Raw genomic sequence first — 21982 nt, 5'->3', positions numbered from 1 at the left:
GATGCTTTTACATGAACGTTTTGGAAATGAGCAGAAAATAGCCACCGCATATATGGAGAGAGCATTTGGATGGGCACCTGTGAAATCAGAGGACATCAAGGCTTTACAAGCATTTTCATTATTCCTACGCATCTGCTGTAATGCTATGGAGGACATCAGCTATATGTCAGAGATGAATATGCCATCAAACATACGTGCAATAATCATGAAGTTACCATACAAACTGAGAGAAAAATGGAGAAACATTGCTTTTGAGCATCAGGAGAAACGTCACTGTCGAGCAGGTTTCAGTGACTTTGTCAAATTCATTGAGAGACAAGTGTGTATTGCTTCTGATCCACTATATGGGGACATTCAAGACACAGCTGTCTCACTGTCAAAGTTGAAGATTGGAAATAGAGCATCACAGGGACGCATCCAGGAGAAAGGAAGCAGTTTTGCTACGTCTGTGGCATCTGAAAATCAAAAAGAGAGAGACTTACCTGATAAACCAACAAGAGGATCCTGTCTGATGTGTGAAGAGGGCCACAGATTGGAAGTGTGCCCCCAGATGGAGAAGAAGCAGCACTGCGACAAGATTGACTTTCTAAAAAAGAAAGGTGCATGTTTTGGGTGTCTGTCTGTCGGGCACGTAAGTTCACAGTGCCACAATAGGCTGTCGTGCAAGGTATGTAACCTGAAACATCCTACCATTCTTCATATCTATGAAAGGGAATGGAGGGAAATTAGATTACAACAAGATGACACACAAGATGAAAACGGAATAAGTCAAGCCACCACTCCCAAGACGTGTGGCCATATAGGGGCCGGAGCACAGGATTGCGTCTTGTCTATTGTGCCTGTGAAGATCAAGGCAAAGAAAGGCAGCACAATTTTAAAGACTTATGCATTCCTAGATCCCGGCAGTTCATCCACTTTCTGCTCTGAGCAACTGATGAGGAAGCTAAATGTGAGAGGAAGGAACACTAGATTCCTAATGAAAACAATGAACCAAGAAAGTTTTGTCAACAGTCATGTCATCTCAGGACTAGAGGTCGCTGCACTAAATGGTGACACCTACATTGAGCTGCCTGATGTATACACCCAAGCTAAGATGCCTGTGACTTGTGACAACATCCCACGACAGGAAGACTTGTATGCTTGGCCATACTTGAACTCAGTGGAAATTCCTGCTATTGATGCTGAGGTGGAGCTGTTAATTGGAACTAACTCTCCAGAAGCAATGGAGCCATGGGAAGTGATAAACAGCAGGGGTAAAGGACCATACGCCGTTAGAACCCTATTGGGATGGGTTGTCAACGGACCATTGAGAGGAGGCAACGAGAGTGGGATTAGCTGCCCCACTATCACAGCCAATCGCATCTCCATTGCTCAGATAGAGGAATTGCTGGTCAAGCAATACAATCATGACTTCAATGAGAAATCAACAGCAGACAAGCCAGAAATGTCCATAGAAGATCTCAAATTCATGCAGATTGCCAACACTTCAGCTGAACTCCAGAATGGACATTACTGCTTGAAGTTGCCTTTTAGAGAGGACAATGTTGTCATGCCCAACAACCGCCATATTGCTGAGCAAAGGGTCCTCTGCCTAAAAAGGAAATTGGAAAAAAATCCTACCTTCAAAGAAGAATACACCAACTTTCTCGGTGATGTTATAAGCAACGGCTATGCAGAGAGAGTGCCAGAGCATCAGTTGGAAGGAAACGAAGGAAAGGTGTGGTACATCCCGCATCATGGGGTGTACCATCCTAAAAAGAAAAGCCTGAGAGTGGTTTTTGACTGTGCGGCAAGCTACAAAGGGGTGTCACTCAACACTAAGCTACTCCAGGGACCCGACTTGACGAATTCCCTGCTCGGAGTTCTCACAAGGTTTCGCCTAAACTCTATAGCAGTGATGGCTGACGTGAAGGCTATGTATCATCAAGTCCAAGTGGCAAAACAGGATGTGGACTTTCTTCGCTTCCTATGGTGGCCAAGAGGTGATCTGACACAGCCGCTAACTGAGTACAGAATGACTGTTCATCTGTTTGGTGCAATATCATCGCCCAGCTGTGCCAGTTTTGCCCTTAGAAAGACGGCTGAAGACAACAAAGCAGACTTCTCAGTCCATGTAACAGACACTATCCAGCACAACTTTTACGTGGACGACTGCCTGAAGTCTGTGTCTTCAGAGGCAGAAGCCATATCTTTGGTTACAGACCTGATGGCTTTATGCCAGTTGGGAGGATTCCAATTGTTGAAATGGATGAGCAACAGCAGGTCTGTGTTGGAAGCCATTGATGCGGAGAAAAGAGCCAAGGAAGTGAAAGAACTGGATTTCGATAGGGACAGCCTACCCGTCGAGAGAACCCTGGGACTGCAGTGGTGCGCAGAAACTGACACCTTTGGGTTCAAGATGTCAGTCCAAGACAGACCATTCACAAGACGAGGTCTCTTGTCAGTTGTGAGCTCGGTCTACGACCCCATTGGATTCCTAGCACCCTTCACCTTACCCGTCAAGATGATGCTGCAAAACCTCTGTAAGATGAGCTACAGTTGGGATGAGCACATTCCCCAAAAATACCAGCTACAGTGGGTGGGGTGGCTAGAAGATCTAAACGGACTCGGCACTTTCAGTGTGCCGAGATGTTTTCAACCCAAAGGTTTTGGACAGCTCATAAGTGCCAGACTACATCACTTCTCTGACGCCAGCGAGAGCGGCTATGGCACAGTTTCATACTTGAGGCTGCAGAGTGATAACGAGAAGATCCATATATCTTTCGTTCTAGGAAAGGCACGAGTTGCTCCTCTAAAGAATGTGACAATCCCAAGGATGGAACTAACAGCTGCTGTCCTGGCAGTGAGAGTTGACAGGCTCCTGAAAGCAGAGTTACAACTGGAGCTGGAAAACTCAACCTTCTGGACAGACAGCACAACAGTGTTGAAGTACATCATGAATGAAACAAAGCGCTTTCACACCTTTGTTGCCAATAGGACCTCTGCTATAAGAGAAGCTACAGACATCTCACAATGGAGGTACGTTGACACACAACGGAACCCAGCTGACGAGGCCTCTCGTGGGGTGAAAGTTGAATACCTTCTCACTTGCAGCAGATGGATCCATGGCCCGGAGTTTCTTTCCAAGAGTGAAGAGGAATGGCCTCTTAACATCGTGGATTCAAGTTCCATCAGCAGTGATGACCCAGAGGTCAGAGGAGAGGTCTCAGTTAATGCTGTCATCGTCAACGATGCACCAAATGCAACAGATCAACTGATAACTAACTTCTCTTCGTGGAAAAGGCTTAAGACCTCAGTTGCGTGGTTTCTCCAACTGAGGAAGATGTTGCAGTTGCTGAGTCAAAAGAGAAAACAGATGCACGCTTCTCTGTCCAGCAGCGGACTTGACCCAACGCAACAAAAGAACAAAGTGGAAGAGGACATGAAGAGGTTCAGAGCCACAATGGGTGGTCACACCTTATGTCCAGAAGATATTGACACGGCTGAAAGTGCCATCATTCAGTACTGCCAAATGAAGAAGTTTAGTGATGAAATCACTGCTTTGAAAGGAGGAACATCTGGAGTGAAGAAAAGCAGCCACATTTACAGACTTGATCCGGTGCTGAAACAAGGGCTCTTGAGAGTGGGAGGAAGGCTTAGCAAAGGAGCAATGCCTGATGACACAAAACATCCAGTCATTCTTGCTAAGGACCAACACATCACTACTCTCATCTTACGCCACATACACGAACAGCTGGGACACTGTGGAAGAAATCATCTACTTTCTGGACTTCGTCGACAATACTGGATCACCAGAGCAAATGCTGCTGCCAGAAAGATCCTCACTTCCTGTGTTGTCTGTCGACGAAATAGGGGAAAGCTGGGTGAACAAAAAATGGCAGACTTGCCAAAAGATAGACTGCAAGCTGACCTTCCACCATTTACAAATGTTGGCATAGACTATTTTGGACCGTTTGAGGTGAAGAGAGGCCGCAGCCTCATCAAGCGTTATGGAGTCATCTTCACCTGCATGGCCAGTCGGGCAGTCCATCTGGAAATGGCCTATTCATTGGACACTAGTTCTTGCATCAATGCAATACGCAGATTCATTTCCAGACGAGGCCAAGTTTCACACATCAAATCTGACAACGGTACCAACTTTGTTGGAGCAGAACGTGAGCTGAGAGAAGCTCTATCTCATCTGAACCAGGAGAAAATCTCAAATTCACTACTTCATTCTGGAGTGAAGTGGAGCTTCAATACTCCAGCTGCATCCCATCACGGAGGAGTGTGGGAAAGGGTCATTCGCATGGTCAGGAAGGTGTTGAACTCCATTCTTCATCAGCAACATCTGGATGATGAAGGACTACAAACACTCCTGTGCGAAGTGGAAGCCATTTTGAATGACCGTCCCATTACAAAAACCTCAGAGGATCCAAATGATCTCGAACCATTGACTCCAAATCACATTCTCTTATTGAAAGGCAAACCTTCTCTACCACCTGGGCTTTTCAACAAAAATGACTCGTACTCCAAACGTCGATGGCGGCAAGTTCAATTCCTCGCCAATCTCTTTTGGCACAGATGGATTCGTGAGTACGTACCACTGTTGCAGGAGAGGCAACGGTGGCCAAGGGACAAGAGGAACTTTGTCGCAGGAGATGTCGTCATGGTAGCGGACTCGAATGCGCCACGTGGATCCTGGCTGTTGGGCAGGGTCCTGCAGACCTTTCCTGACAGACATGGACTTGTGCGGTCTGTGAAAGTCCGGACCAAGTACAACGTCCTGGAGCGACCGATCACAAAGATCTGTCTTCTGTTGGAAGCTGAATAGACTGAAACCCATTTTCTAACACTGGGGTTACCAACCCTATTGGATACCTACACGAACATTATGAACTATGAACACGAGTTGAATATGAATGTGGACTATGTATTTGGCTACAATATTTGCATGTGTTGAATTGTTATGTTTTTACACAGTAACAATTAGGGGCCGGAGTGTTGTAGCCAATTTGATGAATTCTACTGTGGTTAATTTGTTGTCTGAATATGCATATGAGATTATGACACTGACTGACAACCTGGGCATAGGCGGGTTCAGCCAATCACAGGCACAGCCTATTTCTATGTGTCACAGGTGCACAGCAGCAGGGATTTTGGGAAACGCCACAGGGAAGCCACACAGTTTTTCAACCGTGCGTGTTTTGTTTGTTTTCAGTTGTTATGAGTTAATTTTGGTTTATTTTGCAACACCAGTTTATTGTTTAAGTTACAGTTAAGTACCCGGTTTATGTTGTGCTTTGATAACACCCTGCAATCAAAATAAAACCTTAAATGCACTCCACGACAAGACCTGATTTACTGTCACACCACCACGCGTTGGAAAGAACTTCATTCACACCATATCCCTCACTGGCATCCTTTTATTTAAAAGTTGCCTTTACACTGTGCATACATAGGACACAAGTGCAGTTCCCAGGATTTTTTTTTTCACCCCTCTTCCCTCCCTCCCCCCTCCAAGTGACTCCATCTCCAGTGTCTCTGTGTCCTTGCTTTCTTCAGGACTACATATAATAATATTGCTTCAGAGTGTACATTTCAGAAGGAGAAAAAGAAGAAAGAGTGGGCAGACAAAAAGAGTAAGACAGACAAAAGAAAAAGACAAAAAAACAACAATCAAGAAACGAAAGTATTTACAATATTGCTGAGGGGGACAAAAACAAAACATCTTTGGATTTCGACCATGAGAGGAGGAAGGGTGTCTTAAACATTTTCTACAACGATCATAAAGCAGGCTATTAGGGCCAGTGAGATCACACAAAGTCAGCTCTCAGAGGGGCAATGTGCACTATCCAGTTGTTCCAAATTTGGTAGAAATTGTCTAGTCTAGTTCTTAGCATGTATGTTAATTTTTCCATTTTGAAAATATCCAGGACTATTCCGTGCCAATCGTCCATTGTGGGTGTGATTGGGGTTCCCAATGCATTCTCAATGGCAATAGCACAATCTTTGGCATGCTATTAGTCCTACAAAGCCCAACCTAGCCCAATGGTAAGTCCACCTCTGCTTAGTTATACAGTACTGATCGTTCACTTTGTACATGTACTTCTATGAACAGCCACAAGAGGGGATGAATCATTTAGACTTCAGTCAACTTTACATGCAAAAGCATGTAAAGAAATTAATTTCCTTGCATGATACTTGCTATGCAGACATGAACAGCATTTTATTTTTGCTGTTTTAACAATATAAAACAGTTCAAATTCCCTTCTTTTTACATACTGAAACCAAAACACAAATACAAAACCATTTAATTGTAACATAAACATACAAAATACTGGACCTAAAAGTGTTTCTCAAATGAAATGAATTACAGGCAAAAACCTGTCACGGTCAAGACTTGTAACAATTGATTTTAACCAAAAATAATCATTCTAAATGAGTTAAAATCCTCAACAGAGCTTCAAAACAACAATTAGTTTTAGCTGGTTCACGGCTAGTGTTATCTGTAAACATGATTAATACATTTAAACAGTATGCCACTGATTCGTTCTAATTGCTGAAGTGACCGTGAAAGCTGTCCATTGAACCGACCCAAGATACTGTAGCATTAAAGTGTGCAAATGATCAACAACAAATAAGAGCACAGAGACCCTGATGTCCAAATTATGCTCCGTTGTTTGACGTGTCGAAAATAACCGATCTACACACTCTCAATTCTTCTCAGATACAATGCACTGGGAGTGTGTAGATCCCCTCTAGCAATGGTCACACCGAAGTTTAAGTCTACCTATGATTTTTTTTCAATGTGAATGGAGCGTTTTTGAAGAAATCTGCGAATGTCAAGAAATCACTCCATTCCCCATTGAAAAGCATTGGCAGAATGCACCCTCATAGGTAGAATTTCAGTGTGACCGTGCCCTAATAGTAAAAACTGTGTGGTGTATTTTAGAAGACTGCCCCACACGTCATTGCTTACACTCACAAAAAAGGCCAACGCACCTGCTCAGATTACAGGCACGAAAACTGAGTTGAGATTAGGCACCCCATTCGACTGGTATCATGTATTGAATCGGCGAAATCATCCGTTATCAGCACGTTTGAATGGTGCCAAAATGTCTATACTGGCATCCTCACTGTTCAGTATGTCATTATCTGCGATTGTAGCATTGTCATTATCACTGATGTCCTGACGGAGGCACGGCGACTCGCTCGGCGGTGCCTCACGTAGCTCATGGCCACCAGACCCGACTCAGTGCCGTCCGAGTTACGTCCTGATAGGCAGAGAATAGTATATATTACTAGCTCCTAGTTCCATGCACCGACAATAGTTGGAAATGACACGTCCACCAGGGTGAGGATGCCAGTATGGACATTTTGGCACCATTCAAACGTGCTGATAACGGATGATTTCGCCGTTCCAATGCAGAGATAACGGTCGAATCCGCTGGATTAGGTGAGGTATGAGTTTCCTGTCATAATATTTTGAGACACTGAGAGAAAGATGAAAAAGAGACAACTTCAGAAATACAGGACATGGAGGAAAATGTCAAAGGCCACATGGTCAATCTCAGGAGCTGACAGAACGAGAGCGGATTGTGCTATTGTCATCTTGCTCTTCCTCACTCTGTCCTTCCTCTCCAACTACAAGAGGTTCTCTGTCTGTAGGGCTGCTGGTGGCCGGGGCTCCAGACCTCTTGGTCGTCTTGTTCAGAATTCCACCCTGGAGAGAGAAAAGAAAAGAAAAAAAAGAAACAGAAAAAAAAAACTTTACAAACTTAGTCAAAGTTCCATTGATTTACACAACATTACACTGGAAATGACCTGGAAGATTTATACAGAACTACCGGTTAATATTTTAGAAGGCATATTTACTCTGGGGTAGCACTCAGAGTCCAGACAATAAATAATCTTAAATCAATGGACCATTCTTTGTTCACTGATAATCAGGTGTGGAAAGAAATCACTTAACCCATTCAAACCGGGGAAGGAATTTGTCCTGTTAGATTTGAGCTATTCAAAGATAGCAGATAATTATACAAGCGTGTCAATTCGTGCCACACTATGATCTCCATAAAGCTTGTCAACTTACAAAATATCCTGGTAGATGGCTCTGTTGACTCCAAGGTGAAGTTTTCACTGTCAGTGGACCAACACCCTGCAGATAACATGGAACCAAATCATCAATGTGTTTAGATACAACACAACCTGTTACTGGAATAAAACAACTGTAGTTTCACAACACAACTTTATTGTCGGCACTCCGCCAGACCCAAACTCCACAATGACTCAGTTACATAACATCAGGTAACATCCGGTTTGCATCCACCGGTCTTACCTTAAAGTCACAGTGCATCACATAACACACACACTCACTGGATATAGTAAGCAGGGAACAACATTAACTTAACAAACTCACTGTCTCTTAAAAAAAAAAAAAAAAAAATGCATTGCAATAATTCCAAAACAAAATACAGCAAACAAAACAAATACAGCAACGTACAGCTTGAGACAAAGTTGTTTTTCCCTTTTAAAGACAAAGTCCTTCCAAAGTCACAACCCTAAGTATTCTCAGTAAGTTGCCACTGTCCTTCACCAAGGGCCTTCAGTAACTGAAGAGGTGAAGCCCCCTTTTTTATTCTCCCCCATCAGCACAATAAAGTGTCCTCCTTGCGTGCCTCCATCAGAAAGATTCCCAAAAGAGGCATCACTGAATGTAACCATTTTCAAAGCACTGTCTCTGCCCAAGTACTGGAAGTTGAGAATTACCTTCTTGGATTTAAGTTTAGACACTACCCTGTTTGCCTCATGAATAGTTTGAACAATTGCACTTTTTATGCTTGATGCCAAGTTGCTCGCATCGAACATGACATCTGGTCTGCTCTGTCTTGCAACCCAGAGGATTTGACCTATTTTTGACCTGAGTTCATCTCTCTCTTTCTCAGAGAGAGGAGAGTCCTGTTCCACAGCCCGTGCAGGATCGATATGTATGGGCTGCAAATGTTGTATGTAGTTCTCCTGGTGTATTTGTACTTTTCTGTTCACAGTGACAAAGTCTATTCCCACATAACAGAAGTTTTCATGTTCCTCTCGTCCGATTTGGAATGCAGATCTGAGCTGCGGTATCACTGTTTTGGAGAAGCTTTGTGTGCCTCCCCATATGAAGTCATCCACATGGCAGGCTAGAACTCCAGACACAGTACAGTCCTTATCTAGCCAGTAGAAAATGGCTGGATCAACTTTGGAAATGTTTCCTCCTGTTGCCAGCACTATTTCCTTCACTCTGTTGTACCAATAGAGAGAAGCATCCGCCAGTCCATAGACACACTTTTTTAGCTTCCATAATGTGCCTTCACTCTCAGCCTCAGGAGGAGGCCTGATGTAAACATCACGCGACAGTGTCATTCCCTGCAAAAATGCAGACTTTATGTCCATTGAATGAGGTGTCCACTGTCTTTGACAAATCACTGCCACAAGCAGTCGGAGGGACTCTGTAGCACATGTGGGGGAGTCCTTTTGCAAATGCGACACTTGTAACTCCTCAAAACCTCTAGCCACGAGGCGTGCTTTTGGTACTGGTCCAGTGAGAGTACACACCCACCTAGTAGAAACACATTTTTGCCCCTCATTTTTAACTTCCTCAAACACATTGTTATCTTTCCAGCTCTTTAACTCAACATGTTTTGCAAAGTCAAATGACACATCCTTTGTTACAAACACATCCTCACATACATTTGTGACATTTGTTAAAGGTAAATCAGTTAATCCATCATCACATACATTTGGCACATCATTTGTTACCACCTCAAAATGATCCATTTTCGACATGTCAGCTGCATCTGTGGTGCCTGCAACATTAGTGGGTTCAATATAAAGAAAATTATACCAGTCTTTGTATTTGCCCATAACTTTTCCTGCACGCCCCAAAACCTTAGCTGTGTATAAAACACCTCTGTCTTTGTATTTCACAATTTGTCCTGTTTTCAGACTCACACCTGTCCTCAGACTGACACCTGCTCTCTGCTCTGTACCATGTGTATCTGTAGTGTCAGCCGTGTGTTCTGTCTCATTTTGTATTCCATCTGCCATTTGTGTTGGCTCTGATTGTGGTTCTGTTTGTCTCAGTCCTTGTATGACCTCTAGGTCATTGTCAGCCATGTCCTGTCCTTGCTCCACGGTTGTGTCATTTTCTGAATGAGCTTTCTTCAATCTGAGCCGATGAACTCGAACACATGTTCCTCCATGTCTGACAAAAATCACTGCCCCGTCCTGTCCGATGACAACTCCTGGGCCTTTCCACTCTGGACAATCCACTCTCTTGTAATATACACGATCTCCACTGTCATATTTTTCATCAGTGTTGCGTGTTTGTTTCCGCAGGGCTCTCCGTATTCTTTCTGAACACTCCGCTTCTGTAAAAGCCCTTCTTGCTGCATGCAAAGCAGTGATGTGTCTTGCCACCCATTCACTTTTTGTTGTGCCCTCTAAAGCTGGGGGTTTATCAGTTAGTACAGAGGGCAGATTAGGATTCTGTCCAAACACCAGCTGATGAGGACTGTATCCATGGACATTTTGCATGGTGTTCTTTGCCATTAAAGCCCAGTCCATCGCAGTGCTCCAGTCACAACTGTTGCTGGCCTTTACTTTCTTTATAACCTCAGTAAGTGTCTGATTGTGACGCTCACAAAGTCCGGCAGCGGTGGCCGAACGGATAGCGGCGCGGTCTAGATACCGGAAGGTTCCCAGTTCGAACCAGCCGTCCGACACGTTAAAATTACCACCGCTGAAATGCCCTTGAACAAGGCATCAACCACTACGATGAAATGTGTTCTATGAGCAGGGCCTGGCTGGAAACAAGTTCTTGAGCTTAGCCCAGATACCCTGGGTAAATATAGATTTCATTTCATTTCATTTCATTTCATTGCTCCATGGGCTGTAGGCGGCTGTTGTCTTTATTTCTATATTAAAATTTTCTGCCATATCTCTCACCTCATCATTATTGAATTCGCCACCATTATCCGAAAATAATTTCTGGGGGGGGCCATGAACACTTATCCAGTCGTGGACAAAGTGTTTCACAAACTCTGAAGACCTCTTTGTGGTCAGAATGCTGCCTGCACTGAAGCGTGTGAAATGATCAATAATGTGGAGATACCACACACCTGGTTCAAGTTCATGCAAGTCTACAGCTACAGTCTCGTTGTACTGAGATGCCAGTGGTAGGCCAACAGCAGGCTTTGGCGTAGGTTTGCTGTACCTTTGGCATATTTCACATTCACTTACAATCTTTTGCAGGATGACAACACATTCAGCATCATTGTTGCCTGAGCTTTTTAGAAGCTTCTGTAATCTGTCAGCAGAGGCGTGGCCAAATTGTTTATGCAGTTTCAATAACATTTTCTGTTTAGTAGTCGTGCTCATATTTTCTGAAATGATCAGTATTTCATCTTCATACTGACTTCCATCCTCATATTGACTTTGTTTTTCTTCAGGAATAAAATCCTCTGTAGCTGCCAAGACCTGTTCTTCCTTTTTAATGTTCTCACTTTCGTTATCCATTATGTTCACACAATAATGACCAGAGCTTGTGAAGTCAAGTTTGACAGGATTGTTGAACATCACCGCCCTGTCATGTTCCATGTCCAGTACTGTCCCTGCTCTTTTCATTGAAGCTTTGCTTAAAAGCAGTGGAACATCAGCCGGAACTACTTCAGTTTCAATTTGACACTTGGAATTTTCAAACTTCTAGTGGAATAAACCACTTTTCCATCTCCAAACTTAAATGGCCTACGACTGAGCTTTTCATTTATTTTCATATCTTCCACGTTTCATATGGCTTCCCTTCGTCGAAGCCTGGTGGGACTCTATAGTTTCCAGCCATCTCTGCTACCAATGTTACTGGAATAAAACAACTGTAGTTTCACAACACAACTTTATTGTCGGCACTCCGCCAGACCCAAACTCCACAATGACTCAGTTACATAACATCAGGTAACATCCGGTTTGTATCCACCGGTCTTACCTTAAAGTCACAGTGCATCACATAACACACACACTCACTGGATATAGTAAGCAGGGAACAACATTAACTTAACACAACCATCTATTAGGATACTTTATTACATGGCTTGGTTGAATCCTTGATTCTGATTGGTCAATCGATGAATTCAGCGGTGTGTTATTTCTTGATAACAGACCGCTCTGCTCTATAACAGACCGCTGCCTAATCAAACCCTCCGAGCACCTGCTGGGCCCCGCTGATTTACTGCTTTCCAACATGACAGCCATGTAAACACACACACACACACACACACACACTGTGACACACAATGGCATGTACAGCTAAACATTACTCTCAAAAATGTTTTTGAAAACATTTGATCGAGAAATAGACAAAATGGATTCTATTTGATCAACCACTGACAGTGCTCCAGCCCTGCAGCTGGGCAGACACAGCGAGCGTGACACTTATGGAATACTTTTTTTTTGTGTGTTTTGGGTCAATTTATTAATTTATGTTAGGTAGCCATGTGATAGCGACAGGGAGTTTAACCACCGAGGCGAAGCCAAGGTGGTTAACCAGCCAACTGGCCTGACCTGAACCCCACAGAGAATCTAGGTTGAATTGTCAAGACCTCTTGACTCAAGAGGAAGGTGTGAAACACTAGATTCAACAATAGAACTGAGTTTAAAGCTGCTATCAAAGCAAATCTGGGCTTCCATAACACCTCAACAGTGCCACAGGCTTATCACCTCCATGCCACGCCCCATTGGTGAAATAATTTGTTTAAAAGTAGCTCAGACCACGTATTGAGTGCATAAATTAACATACTTTTCAGATGGTAGACATTTCTGTATTATAAATATGTTTTTTGTAGTGTATTTTGAGATAGGACTTTTTGATTTTCATGAGCTATATGCCAGAATCATCAAGATTAAAACAAAAAAGGTTTTAAATATTTCACTTTATGTGCAATGAATCTAGAATATATGAAAGGTTTACTTTTTGAATTAAATTACGGAAATGACTTTTCCACGATATTCGATATTATTATTTGAGAATAATTTGTTCAAGCAAACATTTTAACTTAAATCCGCCAAATACATATACATTTTGGGGGTCCTTGACATGAAAACGTTTTGAGCACCACAGATACTGTGTATACGGACAGAAAGATACGTTTTTCAGAAAACTTTTAGGGTTTAGAAGACATTCGTGTAATCAGCCTCAGGTCCTGGTGGGTTAATACTCACTCCACTGACAAACAAGACACAGTTCCTGACCTATAATCTATCAATAAATTCACAGAATCTCTGTGTGTCTGTGTATCAGGACAGTCACACGGACAGAAGACACAAATAGACAGGTTCGGGAAGAGAACACATGAATATACACAAGTAGGCCATCTTGATAAATTGTTAGTGTTTTGACTCCATGCTGTAGTTTGGAGAATTCAACCATAACATAGAATAGATCAACACGACTAACCTGTCTGTGGTCTACAATGTTAAGCAGCACTGAGGTGACAATGCAGCTGATGGTGTTGGCTAACATGAAGATCATCATTCTCTGCCAACGCCAGAGCGGGATCTTCGTCTCACTGCACAACAGAATGGACAACACACAATAAATGAGCATATTACAAGTCATTATACTTTCAACTCAGCTGCAAGACTTTTTAACTGGAACCAGGATGTGCAGCACATAATGATTTTATTTATTTTTAAATATTTTTGAGGGGCACTAGCCCCTCCTATATACAGGTTTAATGTTGGTCTTGTCTAGACAAACATTAAAAACGCCATTGACAATGGACAGAGTTTAATGTTTGTTTTGTCTGTCACTGAGCAAATCGGTTATAACATGTGTTGTTATGATATCACGATGATGTAAGACGATAGCGCCCCTCACTTCACACAGGTGTGATTTTTTGTTTTTAAAAGCCCGAAACAGTCTTTCGCCTCAATATATATATATCTTTTTTAAAGTCTTCCAAGTCTCCCAAGTCTTCCAAGAAGAGAGAACTACTGATTTAGAAAGCATTTGTAGAATCGGCCTCATGTCTTAATGGAAAAAAAGATCCCAAAACCAAATCAGAATTTGGCCTAAATATTCTGAGCAAGATGGCAAGAGGAAAATATCTAAGTGACTATGATAAGAGATGGCTGCAATTCGAAACTGGCCCCCGTAAAATCTGAATCCCCCCCCCCCGCCCCCCCCTTTTTTCCCCTCACTGTATATATTTCTTTTCCCTTTTTACCTCCTTTTTGATGAATTCCTGTTCTGTCTATAGAAGTGTCTATTTGTACGTCTCTAAATGTTTTGATGATTTGAACATGGTGGACCCTGTTGGAAACAAGTGTAATGCTTAATTGGGTCGTCCACTCACAGTTAACAGCCTTTGTATTGAGTTTGTGCTTGAAATGTACTGTAATTCTGCAAACTGTTAATAAATTCTTCAATCAATCAATCAATCAATCAATCAATCAGAGGGTTAATTATTTTATAATTTATAATAATAATAATAATGGATTGCATTTTATAGCACTTTTCTATGCATGTGCCTACTCAAAGCGCTTTACAATGGTCCATTCTGAATGAATGGACCATTGTAGACCATTGGGAGGTGAAGCGGCGAACAGTCAACGCCAGCGTCCTCACTTCCCACATTCACACACCAATGGTGGCAACAACTGGCGGCAATGTGGGGTTCAGTGTCTTGCCCAAGGAGAGTTCGACATGTAGACAGGAGGAGCCAGGATTCGAACCTCCAACCCACGGGTCATTGGATGACCTGCTCTACCTCCTGAGCCACAGCCACCCTCAAATTTAGGCATTTAGCACAGACTCTTATGAAGACTAATTGTGGCTTCAATCACACGTTCCACAATAGGAAAGGTGACTAAAGTGAGTAAGTGACATCTGCATTTAGATCTGTGGACATCAGTAAATTGGGTTGGAATTGTGGTCGAAAGTACACATTCAATGACTGTGACACTTGCATGTGCATTTAGTGCAATATGTAAGGAAAAACAGAAGAGTAACTTCCTCATGTCACTGCAGGATGTGATCACACTATGTCAGCAAGAACAATCCGTAGACAACTACATAATGAGGGTGTTATAGTAGGGTTCGTTTGCAGTGCATAAACCTCTCATTAAAAGGACAAATCAAGTTTGTGGGTTCAGTGGTGTGCTAAAACCATAGGAACTGGTTAGAGTTGTGGGAAAAAAGTATTATGTTCAGATCACACAAGTGGGCGAGTGCATGTGTGGTATCACCAAGAGAATGGTGCATGCCTGAATGCTGGAGCCCTATGGCCAGGCAAATCATACTAAGAAATCCTAGTTGCGAAATATGTTTAATTCGCATCAATCCAAGATGTCCACAAACAGTCTTGCACAATGTAGGCCAAGGTGCAAGGTTCTGGTGACTTGTGATGGCCCATCAAACTGTCACCCATATCATAGACATGTCAGACTCCATACAGAGCATTGCCATGGAGATGTGAAGAAGCACATACCTGGACTTGGTACCCAAAATCCATCCGACAACCAGATTGGACAGTCCGATGCCAATCATCTGTATGGAGGTAGCCAGCCCCATGGCGGTTCCTAGGGTTGCTTGAGGGACCACCAGCGGGATTGAGGGCCACATACTGGACTGAAAAACAACACGGGTCATTAGAATTGATAGACAAGGCCTGGGCCATGGCTCAGTGGTCCAGGCACCTTGGCTGGTGATCCAGTCTGGCAGTGTGCCGCGGGTTCGACTCCCGATCCCGACGGCCTTTACTGCATGTCTTCCCCCCCATCTCTCTCCCCATTTCCTGTCAGCCTACTGTCTGTCCCTCCATAAAATATATAAAATAAAAAGGCGAAAGCCACAAAAAAAAACATTAAAAAAAAGAATTGATAGACAATAGATATAATGAATATATATATATATATATACCTATACACACACACACACACACACACACAACTACACTACAGTAAAACACAACATTACAAGAAAAAACAATGACGATTTTCCCTTTCAATTGAAATATCCGTAGCCTGCATGTGATGTTAAGCTAAGGCTAATTACTTCCAATGTTCACTCTAAATTGTTAAGGGCAAACAGTACGAGTACTGAATACTGAGCGCAAATAACTCAGGGAGAAAGCCAACACTACAGATTTCATCATGTAGAACAGAGGACCCACAGGTTCCTTGAGGGGGTTTCAAACGAACTCTTACATGTGTGAAACTCTGACAGTGAACAAATAGATTAGCTATGGGGGGGGGTCCTTGAAATAAAAAAAATCACACCCGTGTGAACTGAGTGGTGTAAGGTGGTGACCGTAGCAACCATGCTAATTTTTTGGTACGAACAGACGGACAGACAGACAGACACGTAAACTAACAAAGCCAGTCGTAGGAGTGGTTTACACCACTCAAAAAAGTTTGAGAACCACTGATGTAATAGAAGACTCACAGCAGCGAAGGAGTAGGTGATACCCAGCCAGATGGTGCAAACCAGGGGAGAGACAAAGGTGAAGGCCAGCAGTCCAAACACGGGCAGGGTGAGGACGGCACAGGCCAGCGCCAAGACCCCGCGCAGACCAACATAGTCCTGCAACACATTCATGCACACAATGAGACATAAGAGAACGCAACCATGTAGTTCATAGTAGCTATGAACGTGGATTACATAAATAATACACAAGAGGTAGGTAGGCCTGCCACAATTAATACATAATCAGTGTCACCTAATCGCAACTATTTGAGATAATTTCTAATATTTGGTGTAAAAAACTGTGGAAATAGCAGATCTACAAGCTCGTTGCTAGTAGATCGGCTATTTCCACTATTGATGTTTTTAATAGTATAAGTATAAAGTTATTAAATATGTCAGTCATGTCTTTGTTTATTTAGGTTATTTGTCATATCTGCCCATGCAACTTCAAAGCCAAGAAGCCAAACAGAAATTAAAATTGTATCCATTATGGTCCAGTGTTCAATGACAAAAACACAATTAATTCGTTAATTGCAATTATTTGTGTGACTATCAATTGTCATGTAAAATGTAACAATCGTGACAGCCCTAACAACGTGTGTTCTTTATGGTGATAAAGGCAATAGGTATAAGGTGTAGCCAACTGTAACCATGCTTTATGCCGATCAACAGCACTGTTGGAATACAAACACTAGTGATTACATAAAGAATTAGAAAACTAAATAAGTCTTCATCAATGTTGTAATATTGTCACAGAGACTTACAATGAGAATGCCCACACTGGCTGACAGGATCAGCGAGCTGTCGTAAACGGCACCTGCGATATAGGCAGCCTCCTTCTGACTATAGCCGCTGTACTTGTCCTGAATTAACTTACTGCACATAAACATGTTAAAGAGAATCAGAATCAATCTTTATTGTCACATCACATTACAACTAAGGTGGGTGAAAAACTTAGTTGTGCAGTTAAAAAAGATAGAGGAACATAAAGTGCAAAATATGACTAATCTACATGGTACATTTGTGAGTGCATAATAAATCTCAAATGCACAGTTGTAGACGCTGTTGAGTCACATGTGTAGTGTGTACGCATGTCCGTTGTTGATGGTTTTACCTGGCATCAGCGATGAAGGGGAATATGCCGTTGTAGAAGAACATGATGGTGAGAACCAGCAGCCAATATCTGAGAGAGAGGAGTTTCACATCCTGCACCCTCTATACACACACACACACACACACACACACACACACACACACACACACACACACACACACACACACACACACACACACACACACACACACACACACACACACACACACACACACACACACACACACACACACACACACACACACACACACACACACACACACACACACACACACACACACACACACACACACACACACACACACACACACGTTAATTAATGAATTTACACTCAAACAACAAAGTATGTATCGGTATTTGAATGAGGGGAGGTAAGGTAAAGATCACTGATACTTGGACCAGGCTCTTGCTAAAGACTACTATCCCTACCACTTTGCGGGACTCTTCCAGCATGGAAGCATCCAGTCCCAGCTGCCTCATCCCCACCTTATCTAGAGTGCTGACCGTAATGGCAGCCATAAAGCCCAGCACACACAACAAGGCACCTACAACACAAAGTATCATGTTTGTTTTGTGTAGCAATACAACATTGCTTTCCTAGTTTAGTTGTATTTGTTTGCTTGTTTACTCAATAATGGCAGATCAAAGAAGCAAAATGTTGAGGAACAAAATGATAAAGAGAGAGAAATGAACCACTTGAACCCCATCATCCATTATTCTGGGGGGCAAAAACAGCAGATCTACAAGCTCACAATGCATAGATAGGCTATCTTTGGCAAAAGAGATTTGGTATAGATGAAAAAAACAGTCAGAGACGAATACAGTTGGAACTCGGGTCAGTTTTTATACAGTAAGTCTAGAGATTTTAAGTGGTCAAGTGAGATCTGAGACAAATTACAAAGTTATCCTTTTTATTCATAGACAGTGTGACACTAGGTTAATATTTATCTCATCCCTAAGGCCATTTTATTTGTGTTGTGCTTCACCACCTGTTCCTTACCTCCCCAGAGAGTCCACTGCATCCCAAATCTTTCCTCAAAATTTTGGGTGAAGAAGAAGTTGAGCACAGATCCCAGGCGAGAAAAGGCCAGAGTTATACCGAAGGCTAAGGCCAGCTCCTTCCCTTTAAACCAGAATGCTGTGATACGATTTTGAACAACTACAGGGAGAGCAAGAAACGGAGACAGAAACAGAGAGAGATCACACATTTTTCCCAATTGCGAACCAAAATGTAGTTTCTCTACCTTTTATTAGCCAGTCTTACTTGTCAGGGATCCATTGCCTGAGCCAAAAATCAGACGTCCTGTGAGCATGAGGGGAAGCAGGTATGGAGTTCCTCTGAAGTGGGAGCCCAGTGCAAAGATTGATGAGCCCAAAACACACAAGAAAGAAAAGAGGAAGACCCCGACTGCATAGAAAGAGGGACAGAAAGAGATCCAATTATAATGTATTCTGCTTGTTTTGCTAGACCCACAGAGCTGAAAATGAAATGCAACAGACTGGGATAAGTGCAACTAGAAAAATGTAACTGAAAAACAAAACGTTTGTAACTTCTGAAGTTGTATAAATTAGCCACGCTGATGGACTTGAACTTACAGCGATTTCCCAATTTGTCAATCATGAACCCAGCCAGGATGACCACTATTGCATTGCTGTGGAGAGAAAAGGCACATAACTAAACTAATCAATAAGGCAATAAGGGTTACACACTCCGACACACTCATTACTAACCATGTCCTTAACCCTAACCGCACGCGGAAGCCACGTAGTCGGATTGTTGGTGCGTCGGAATGCGACTCTGTTCTCATCAATAAGATTCAACAAATAACCAGTTACCTACAATTGCAGATAATATGACTCCAATTCCACTCTATACTATACATACACATACTTACGTCCATGCATAGATGGCATACAGCAGATTATACTCCTGAGGAGTCATCCCCAGTCCCAACACACAGTCCACCGTTCCATTGATCACTGTTGTATTGGCACATGTCAGGTTCTGTCACAATGGAGGGAAGTCATTGACAATATGTATTGACTAGCCCGTTTGTCCCTCTTGCATTTTAAAATCTTCCAAACACCATGTCAAAAGTGCTGATTAACAGATATTGTGTCCAAATATATGTAAATATAGGGTTATTGTAGAGAGTCTGATCTGATGTGCAATTCATTTATTTAAGATTAAACTCACTGAAGTTATTATGTCAAATAAAAGTGGAATAACACTTTTTAGTTCACACTTAGGCTAGTGGTTTTTAAAGCAGCTAAATAAAAATTAAACTCACCAACATTGCAGCTGTAGGGAAATCTTGAATTATCCTCTTTCAATCTGCAAAGTGTTTCATAGCATTCATAAAAATCCACTGTAGACATGTTATGTGCTACTTTCTGTCAAGACATTCTGTGTAGGTGATTACATTTCTAAGTGTTGGAGTTTGGAAGCACTCGTTTTCAATAACGCATCGTGTTGCTGCCTCCTGCATTATTTGCAAATTTGAAACAGGTGGTACGCAGGGCCGTTCAGTGACTTCCGATGAGTGCTTCCAAACTCCAAAACTTTGAAAAATAATCACCTGCACAGAATTTCTAGACATAAAGTAGCTCATAACATGATCTACGGTGGATTTTTATGAAACCAACTTTGCAGATTGAAACAGGATAATTCAAGCTTGCCCTTAAATGGTAAATGGTGCATTTATATAGCGCCTTTATCCAAGGCGCTTTACATAGATTGTGCATTACATTCACCCATTCACACACACATTCATACACCGATTGCGGCGGAAGCCATGCAAGGTACCAACCAGCACATCGGGAGCAATTTGGGGTTCAGTGTCTTGCCCAAGGACACTTCGACATGTAGCCAGGAGGAGCCGGGATTCGAACCGCCGACCCATGGATCATTGGACGACCTGCTCTACCTCTTGAGCCACAGTCGCCCCAGCTGCAATGCTGCAATGTTGGTGAGTCGGAAATTTCTATTTGGATCAATGGGCTGTCAATGAGGGTATTGCAACTCTAGATTCATCTCTATAAAACAATCTAGTGTTGCAAATTGCGGCTACATCTCACAAAACGTTACAAATGTGTTGGAAGTGGTGGTAGCCTTTAACATTACTTGCTTCAAAAAGAGTACTAACATGTACTTACTCCCTGGAACTGGTCCTGTAGAACACTTGGTATGTCAAAACAGAAGTAGGAGCCAAATGTCAACAAGCAGTTGAAGAACAGCACCACAAAGCGATAATGTGCTGACAGACAAAACAGAAGAGAATGCACATTATAATATAAGAAGACACACTAGATTTTCTGTTAAAGATGTGTGTTGATCCCACCAGCTGAAATTTATTTGTGTACAACAAAACGGACAAAGCTATGGGGTTAATATAAAAAAAAAAATCTGATATTCCATAGATCATATGGAATAATACACCAATGTATGGAATATGTGGAAAGGTTTCTTAGGATGAATCTATGGGGTGGATATGGAATAGCCCTAGAATGGCTGTGAGGGTGAATACTGCTCGATATCTTAAATCAAGGAAAACAAATGAATAACATCAATTAATTAAAGTCAAGAGCGTTTATTTTAATAATTTGCTACTTAGTCATCATCCTAAATAAACGATATCCATTAAGCAAAAATGTTGACTTTGCACTTTAATAAATATGATGACAAAGAAAATCAGAACAGAAACACATACCACTCTCAGCCGGTTGCGCCATGGTGAAATAAGGAATGAACTCTAGTAAAAGAACCTTTAAAAGTCCTCCTTGTATTTTTTACAATACATGACGAGTAGAACAACATGTATGATATAGCACTAAACTCCAATGCCCAGACTTTGATGTTTGTTTGTATGGTCCTATGGTTTGTTTGTAGCGGCGGTGTGCCCAACTGCGCGAGTCTTAAAACATATGGATGGGGTCCTGACTCCTGAGTCCTCTCACTGGTGCTGCGGGTGGAGGTGGTTGTCAAATCTGTGCCTAAGATCTGTGCACAGGACATCCATAGAGTATATAAAAGGATAGAGACTGATCTGGCGCGAAGCTCCGCCCCCTCCGCTATTCATGTCAGTGGAAGTTGCTCAGTGGCGTTTTGAAGCACCCGGAAGACTGCCGGAAGTCCCTCCTCCGGACCTCAACTTTGAGGTCCGGGGTGACGTATGCAACCCAAGGGGCCAGTGAGGCTATTCAACGTTGAAGCTCTGAGCCCTAGTGGTAGGAGGAGGGACTACAGGCGTTTTTCATAATTTATTGCCCATGGTCTCGGACGCCATACTACAGCATGCGGTTTTTCATCATTTTTGAGGATAAAAAAAAAGAGACTAAAATCACTCCGAGACCATGGACTATAGCCCATGGTCTCGGAGTGATTT

At 42.5% G+C, this 21982-nt stretch overlaps 1 protein-coding gene across 3 annotated transcripts; it reads right to left on the bottom strand.

Moving 5' to 3' along the window:
* Window positions 1–6129: 6129 nt before the first annotated feature.
* LOC306915239 (lysosomal dipeptide transporter MFSD1-like) lies at window positions 6130–21589 on the bottom strand. Of its 3 annotated transcripts, XM_079492521.1 has the most exons (14): window positions 21308–21589; window positions 20754–20854; window positions 19493–19602; window positions 19194–19249; window positions 18862–19005; window positions 18598–18756; window positions 18027–18142; window positions 17598–17698; window positions 17248–17359; window positions 16463–16600; window positions 15507–15646; window positions 13472–13583; window positions 8075–8140; window positions 6130–7705 (listed from the first exon to the last, which is right to left on the bottom strand). In XM_079492521.1, the coding sequence occupies exons 1-14, from the start codon at window positions 21327–21329 to the stop codon at window positions 7553–7555; spliced, it is 1530 nt and encodes a 509-aa protein (XP_079348647.1). In that variant the 5' UTR covers window positions 21330–21589; the 3' UTR covers window positions 6130–7552. The 3 variants fall into 3 exon arrangements, with proteins under 3 accessions (XP_079348647.1, XP_079348649.1, XP_079348648.1); XM_079492523.1 differs by lacking the exon at window positions 18027–18142 and having other exon boundaries at window positions 18587–18756; XM_079492522.1 differs by lacking the exon at window positions 8075–8140.
* Between the last annotated feature and the right edge of the window lie 393 nt (window positions 21590–21982).

The sequence above is a fragment of the Electrona antarctica genome (assembly GCF_951216825.1).
Source record: "Electrona antarctica genome assembly, chromosome: 22".
Classification (NCBI taxonomy): domain Eukaryota; kingdom Metazoa; phylum Chordata; class Actinopteri; order Myctophiformes; family Myctophidae; genus Electrona; species Electrona antarctica.
Note: the sequence above shows the minus strand (reverse complement) of the source record. Positions and strands in the feature narration are given on the sequence as shown.

Bases quoted from the DNA above. Each gene is read 5' to 3' on its own strand.
- LOC306915239 (XM_079492521.1), bottom strand. From the start codon at position 21,329: ATGGCGCAACCGGCTGAGAGTG. The intron at 17,360-17,597 runs GTAAAACCATCA...GTTTATGTGCAG, and splicing joins CCCTTCATCGCTGATGCCAG to TAAGTTAATTCAGGACAAGT. The intron at 8,141-13,471 runs GTTAGTCGTGTT...TGTTATCTGCAG, and splicing joins ACATTGTAGACCACAGACAG to GGTGTTGGTCCACTGACAGT.